Source organism: Phocoena sinus, chromosome 21 (assembly GCF_008692025.1).
Source record: "Phocoena sinus isolate mPhoSin1 chromosome 21, mPhoSin1.pri, whole genome shotgun sequence".
NCBI classification, from domain to species: Eukaryota; Metazoa; Chordata; class Mammalia; order Artiodactyla; family Phocoenidae; genus Phocoena; species Phocoena sinus.
The window spans coordinates 6356013-6363575 of NC_045783.1; the positions used below are offsets into that span (position 1 = coordinate 6356013).

The window sequence follows — 7563 nt, forward strand, 5'->3', positions numbered from 1 at the left end:
AGGGAGAACTGGAAGGCAGTGAGGTTCCAGCGGGCTGCCAGGGGTGTTGGAGGACCACTGTGGGTGCATAAGGGAAGAGAATGATCTGGGGATTTCCAGTGTTTCCTACAGGAGGAAACCAAACTCTACTCCGGCATGAGTCAGGGTTCCCGAGGGTTTGAATCAAGGAGGACATTGAACGCTTCTGGATGCCCTAGGCTGCGGAACACACAAAGTCAATGCTTAGCACATTCTTATTTGCAAGCTCTCTGAACTTTGACTTCCTGTCTTAGCAACCACAGCTCTAGCTTCTTCCATGGGATCTGGGAGAGGAGAGACTGCACCTGTTCTTAGGAGGCACCACTGGTTTCCGTTTGCTGGGCTGGGGTCACAGCCAGGTGGAGGTGGGGGGCTCCATTTCAGGTGGGTCTGGAAGTTGTGCACAGGACTGGAGTCTCATGGCTTCTTCTCCATCCTCAGATTTGCGTGCTCAGTGCTTGGATTGGCTGTGAGTGAAATCCCGAGAAAGACTCCTGGCGACTGAGTTGTTGACAATGGAGCCTCTGGTGAGTAGCGACGCCTCCTTCTCCTGAAGCTACACCCCGAGTGCCATTAGCAATCGTTCCCTCATTCACACCTTCCACCTCTTAGTAATTAAACTTTTATTCATATTCGATAACTGGGAGGAATGTGTAGGGAGGAGTATTTTCTTAACTGTGCTGCACAGAAAGGAGAAACAGTACAGTAGGTAGAATAAAATTAGGTTCTCTCTCCAATTTTTGAAAAATTGGAGAAAACAAAACCAATCACTAGGCTTCTTTCATCCCTCAGCATGGAGATGAGATTAAATTACAAGATAAACAGTGATAACTAAGGTCAAGGTCCCTGAAAATCTTGAGTGGGAGTCCTCACGCCACAGCGATGGTCAGGCTAGGTCTGTCCTTCACTCCAGCCACCCGAGTCCCCGGCTTATTCTGCTGAACCATCTGACCTCAAAGTTTGTTATGAACACCTGAGTCCTGTAGTGTTAAGAGAGAGAACACCTCCTGGTACCAAGTTCTGTATGAACCTTGCTCAGTTCTGAGGAATGTTAGGCATTTCTTCATGATCCTCTGACAATTGCGTGATTAGTAGAATAGTGTTTTGTATTTAGCGTAGGTTTGCTAGAACGTAAACACTTCATACAATTATATATTTGATGATTTCAACACTCATAACAAGTAATGAAAGCAGTTTCTTTTTGGAGAATCGAAGATTCTTCTATGGACATAATTTAAGCCAATAGTCATGTTTTCAAAGTAGCCCATCATGGTTATTGTTTGTCTTGTCACGAATCTGTAGAATTCCTTGAAATTAATAAGGAAGGGAGATTGAGTTATGAATATACAAGTGAATCTTTTATTATCAACTGTCTGGAAGTCCTAATTTCCAGGTTATTGAAAAACTTCTACAATGTATTATAACACACTTCAAGTGATATTTCCGTAAAATAAAGCTTCATGACGTCAGAGTGTGTAGGTGTCCGTGAATGTACCTGAAAGGCAGACACCAGCTCAGTGCTGGCAGAGAACCGAGGGGAACCCCACACAGAGCGTGATCCTTTATCCACCCAGATCCCATCACCTCCTCATCTCAACCCTCCCACCCTGGACAGTGGTAGGGACTGCTCTGTCTAAACCAGAACATCCCTGATGTTTTAGGAATCAGTGACGTTGGAAGATGTAGCGATCAACTTCACCCAGGAAGAGTGGGCCCTGCTGGACACATCCCAGAAAACCCTGTTCAGAAACGTGATGCTGGAAAATATCACCCACCTGGTCTCCGTAGGTGAGTCTGTCAACACGGATGTACGTGCACGTGTGTTCACGGCATTCATTCACTCACCGAACAGGCATTTAGATCAGCTTCCCCGTGTCCCACTCCAAGTCCTTCCTGCTTCTTTGATAGTCCTCATAACTACTTAAAACGAAGACGTTTATTTTCATGGCACTTTTCATTACCACACCAGAAGGTAATCTTCGCCACATTTCATATCTCTGTGGCTACTCAGTGTTTACACTCAGAACAGAACTGGGGATTCAATGGACATTTTAATGCATAAGTAAATGGATCAAATATTTTAAAAATGATTCTTCTGTTCTAGTCACTCCATGAAGGCTTGAGACCAGAGTCGTGTATATGACATAATTTTGATGATTCCTGTAAGGCGTATCCTTACTGGCTCCTGTTTGAAAGTGATATTCAGCCTACTGTAGAGTCTTTTAATCTTTCCCATTTGGAAAACACTGAGGATTCTGTAATCTCTCTTTGAACTTGTGCACAGGCATCAGCCGCTAGAGGGTCTCACTGTGTTTGCTGCTGCTCTGGATTTCCTCCTGGTCTGCTGAAGGACCTTCACTGTTTTGTCTGTTGAAGATGTTGTTGCCGGCACTGACCTTCAATTATCTTTGTATTTTCCTCTTTCCCTTACCCTGGACTTGAGCACAGCAAAGGGTAATTAGCCCAGACTCAAAATCCAACACTTTTTTTCTTTTTCATATCAAACAGGGAATCAGATCAGCAAATCAGATGTGATTTCCCAGCTCGAACAAGGAAAAGAGCTGTGGAGTGAAGCAACAGGATGCCTCCAAGGCCAGAGTCCAGGTAAGAATCAGGGGCCTGTGCTTCACTGCAAGAAAGTTTCAGTGAGTGTGTTAAGTCCTTGGAAACACCAAATGAGTTTTATGAAGTGAGCGATATGTTCTAAACTGGAAGTGAGGACATTGGGCTGAAATTCTTCATGCTGTTATCACTCTTTGCATCTAGCAATGAAAATTCATATTACTTCTTGCCATTTCTATTCTTTAAGGAAAAGGGTGCTTGTGGACTCACTGCAGTTGAACTTTCACATAGTGATTCTTGTCCTGATCGCCCCATTTAATGTGTTTTCCATCATTTGCTGACCCAATGTCTCTCCACCATATTACATTTTAATATTTTAATCCTGTTTTTATCTAATAGACAATGACTTTTTAAAATATTTCTACTACTTTGAGTATTTCTTTATTATACACGCTCTCCATCAGAGTGCCAATTTTTGAAAGATACTCACATGGACCTTGGTGTTTGTTTACATTTTTATTTCCCTAATTTCATTTTAAAATTTATATTTTTTCCATTTCTTTAGGCAGTGAAAGTCCGCTTATACAACAAGAAATGATATTCATGCAACAAGTGTACAGGAAGCACATATCTCACACCATGCCAATGGTAAGTTTCATGGGTGGAACACCAGTCATCCCAATGTGAAAGACCTGGCAGTGAGATAAGTTGGTAATTGAGCAAAATTGCCTGTATGTAATTAAGTGGAGATTGAGCTCTTTCTGGAAATATTTTTGGATAGGCTGAAATCAGTTGAAAAATTAATATGAGCACAAAACCACAACATGAGACCTAAGAAAAAGTCAGTTGCACAAACATTGCTCATCTCCTAGTCTTTAGAACAAACTGAAGTCTTCAAAATTAATCTGATATCTGGGTTGGGAAACTGTAAAAGAGAATGTTTGTGCCTGTAGAGGAGTAACACAACATGTGTATGCAACTGACACAGGAAACATTTTAACAAGAGACTATAACTGGCTGATCCTATAGGGTGTAAATGTAGAGGAATGAGTGTCTGCGTAGACGTGGGCAACCAGAAACAGCCTCCTATCTTTTTCCCAATGCAGGTTTCTCACACACAAGGGGATCCGGTTGGATGGACTGATTTGAGTGATGAATTTACTCCTAGATCTTCACCTCAACATTCACCAATTCCCTTAAGAAGGAAAAGTAATGTCAGCAAACAGCATGGAAAATCACTTAGTCAAGGGTCATTCCTTGACAAACAAGATCACATTCACACTAGAGCTAAATCGTATGAATGTCCTCTATGTGGGAAAGTCTTTAGTAGATGCTCTACACTCATAAGACACAAGATGATTCACACTGGAGAGAAACCATTCAAATGCAATCTGTGTGGGAAAGTCTTCAATCAAAGTTCCTCCTTGAAACAACATGAGAAAACTCACACAGGAGAGAAGTGCTATGAATGTCATCAGTGTGGTAAAGCCTTTCTTCAAAGCTCTGGCCTTAGTTCGCACAAGAAAATCCACACTGGAGAGAAACCACACGTATGTCTTGAGTGTGGGAAGGCCTTCAGTCACAGTTCAGGGCTTAGTTCGCACAAGAGAATCCACACTGGAGAGAAACCACATGTATGCCTCCTGTGTGGGAAGGCCTTCAGTGAACATGCTAAACTGAGAGAACATGAGAGAACCCACACTGGAGAGAGGCCCTATGAATGTCAGTGGTGTGGGAAATGCTTCAGTCGAGGCTGTTCCCTGAGACGACATGAGGGAACTCAGCACTGGAGAGAAAGTCAGGAGGGCCCTCAGTAGACGTTCTGACCTGAGATGACATGGCGTCATACATGTGAGGAATGTGGATGAAACACCAGCATAGCTTTAGCATTTAACCACACCAAGGTTCACACCCAGTAAAGACACTCTGTCTGTAATCAATATGGACACTTGTTCAGGCATCACCCTCCTCAGTCCAGAAAGGCATCACCTGTGGACGTGGATCCATATGTGCCCTGTCTCTGTGGCAAAGCCTTTAGTCATTGGCCTGACCTCAGGTAACTTAGCAGAACTCACTCTGTAAATACAATATGGGTATTTTTAGCAACAGCTCCCAACTCTAAAGACCCTAGAGGACTTGAGCAGAGGATAACCAACCCCTAGTTCTTCTTTGATAATTATTGTTCAACACAGGCCATCTTCAGGTAGAGAACCACTAAGACTGTAATGACTGTTAACAAACATTCAGCTGATCACCAGGCTTGATGTGTACGAGAAACTCAGCGAAAAAAATAAACACTAAAACAAGAACAAAGATGTGAACTCTTGAGAAATACCCAATTATGTTGAGCAACACCAAAGCATACTTATAAATAATTCATCCTGGAGAAGTGAATCAATGTAAAGTCATGAGAAATTCATCATAGAGCAACCTCTCTGGAACACATGTGCTCAGACTGTACAACACACCCTCGGTGTCGTGAAGGTAGGGAAGTCTTCAGTGATCACTTATTTCTTAGTCAACATTAAGTTCTCACACTGAGGATGTAGCAATCCTAAAAATCAAAGTGGAGCTACAGCTAGATTTCATATCAGAAAAAACTGACCCTCTGAGTGGGAGGCAGAGCCTCTAAAAGAATCCTTTAACACGCATTCAGGCAAGTTGTGATTTACGGAAATACCTCTTCATGAAAATGTAGCATAAAATGGAGCGTGAAGTGATCTAGCAATACAGAATGTAGAGTTTGGAAGAAATTAAAATTTGTGCATAGAATAATAGTTGCTAATATCCAAACAATAAAGTCTGTGGCTAAAGGAGCCAAGTATTGGTGTCTGGTTTTCTTTGTGCCCCTGTAAGCACAGGGATTCAGGTCTGCACCCTCGGAAAGTGGGCGGAGACTCAGCCCCACTCTCTGAGTGTCCCCTTTCTCCATAGCTCTTTCCACACAACTCAGCTCCACACATTCCAACGTCCCCCTAACCCCATCTACCCTTTCAGGCCCTGGTGGTGACACAGCTCTGATAATCAGCTCCACTGGTCATGTTTCCCAGAATGTCACGACCCTGGTCAGGCAAGGTTATGGGGAAGTCTCAAAGACACCTAGTCCTACACTTTTTGAGTTCCCTCAACCTATTTCTGCAGATGGAAACCACTGGAGGCTAAAGAGACAGGCAACTCTGCCCTCCCAGACCTCAGAAATCTCTTGTTATTTTGTCCCAAAACCTCTGAATTGAGCTAAGTGGATGAAGAGTTCCTTCCAGGATCGTACTCTCTATCTTATTCAGCTGAATTATGCACCCAGCACTCTCACTAAAGAGGAACACATACCCCTGCATAAGCTCATGGAATAAATCTCCAGGAGTGAAACTATCAACGATAACACATTCCAGTTTTTAAAATAATTAGTGCAATATACTTTTTGCTAAGAAAAAATGAATGTTCTCACAAAGCGGATCTCCCTACTTTGTCTGCAGGGCTTGGAGTGTTATCCTTTGACACACATCAATATTGAACCTAAATCTCGAGGGAAATTCTTCCAGGATATCCCCTGGGATGACTTGTGTTCTCGTAGCACAAAGTAGCACAATTCCCAAACCACAGGCCTGAGTCCCCTTACAGGAACACATACAAGGATGATATTGATCCATCATTACTTTTGAAATTCCCCACAAGGGATGCTGGGGGGCAGTCAGGGTGGAAAAACACATCCTGTGTGAAGAGGATACGCAACCAATTCTATCGTCGGCCTAAGAAAAAACGTGTTTTACCCACAAGCTGTGTTTGAATTTAGCCGTAATTATGGGCAACCGCCTTACCTGAGACCTATGTGGTACCTTAGCCAGGAATGCCCTCTTCTGCCCAATGTGTCTCCAGGAGGGAAGGGCCCAGTGCTGCTGGGGGCAAGGCCTGTGCAGGTGCTGGGACCCCCAGGAATGGTGATGTGCACACTCCCTTCCCAGAGGAGTGCACGTCCCGCTGGGATTTATCTACGCTGACCTATACATGTGCCTGTGCTCGGCATTCCTAGCTAGACAAGGGATTTCAGAGCTGTTCCCCTACAATGGTGACCACAGGGGGGCAGCATCTCACAAGGAGGTGTGTTTGGGGGCACCTTGGCAGCTTGTCTGAGTGGCGGAGGGGCCTGGAGTCGAGAAGAAACCTCTCTGAAGCTTAGTCACTGGGGGGAACTCAGGGCTCTCTTGGTCGGGCTGACCCAGGCTTCTTCACAGGCTCGGGTGCTGAGAGTGACAGGCCCACAGAGACAAAGTGAGAGGCAGAGGCAGAGAAACTCCCAGAGAGAGAGACAGAGACAGAGACAGAGACAGAGAAGCAGTTGCAGGGCCACTGGGCTCGGCTTAGAACTCCTACCACATAACTTCTCCCACATTCTGTTGCTCAGAGCAAATGGCAGGCTGGCCAAATTCTGGGGGTGAAGAGAAAGGTCCAGCCCTTAATGAGAGAAGTGGCAAAGTCACACGGCAGAGCCGTGGGCCTGAGAAGGTGGAAGGAATCTGTGGGGATTTGTTTCAATCGAACTCAAAGGCTTAGATATGGGGTCAGGTGTTTACACTTTAGTGATACATGCTTCTCTAGTTTCCAAGATTTCTGCAGATTCCTCCCCCTCACACCACATCACGATCTCTTTCATCCCATGGCTCTGATGCAGAGTGGGAACCACTATTTTTTGAGCTGAGGCTATTCTCCTGGGACAGTATAAACCCCTTTCTCCATGAAGTTTTCTATTTTCTACCTTTCCTTCCAAAAACCCTCCCATAGGTTCGAGGCAGAAGACATCGACTGTAGCTCCTATTCAAACTGCTGCTGTCCCAGGAGAAAGACCCTCCTCCTAACCTTTAAATCACTGGGTTCTTTTTTAACATATGAAAATGGGATACATGTTTATTCTTCAAAGATACCTAGGGGGCTTCCCTGGTGGCGCAGTGGTTGAGAGTCCGCCTGCCGATGCAGGGGACACGGGTTCGT

The 7563-nt window shown here is 44.4% G+C and overlaps 1 protein-coding gene across 1 annotated transcript; it reads left to right on the forward strand.

Annotated features, from left to right (window-relative positions):
- The first annotated feature begins 533 nt into the window (after nucleotides 1-533).
- Nucleotides 534-4397, forward strand: LOC116746890 (zinc finger protein 829-like). Its single transcript, XM_032618657.1, has 4 exons — nucleotides 534-545; nucleotides 1680-1806; nucleotides 2527-2581; nucleotides 3782-4397. The coding sequence occupies exons 1-4, from the start codon at nucleotides 534-536 to the stop codon at nucleotides 4395-4397; spliced, it is 810 nt and encodes a 269-aa protein (XP_032474548.1).
- The last annotated feature ends 3166 nt before the right edge of the window (nucleotides 4398-7563 follow it).

Coding starts and splice junctions, on each gene's coding strand:
- LOC116746890 (XM_032618657.1), top strand. Junction 1,807..2,526: donor CACCCACCTGGTCTCCGTAG/GTGAGTCTGTCA, acceptor CATATCAAACAG/GGAATCAGATCAGCAAATCA. Junction 2,582..3,781: donor CTCGAACAAGGAAAAGAGCT/GTGGAGTGAAGC, acceptor AATTCCCTTAAG/AAGGAAAAGTAATGTCAGCA.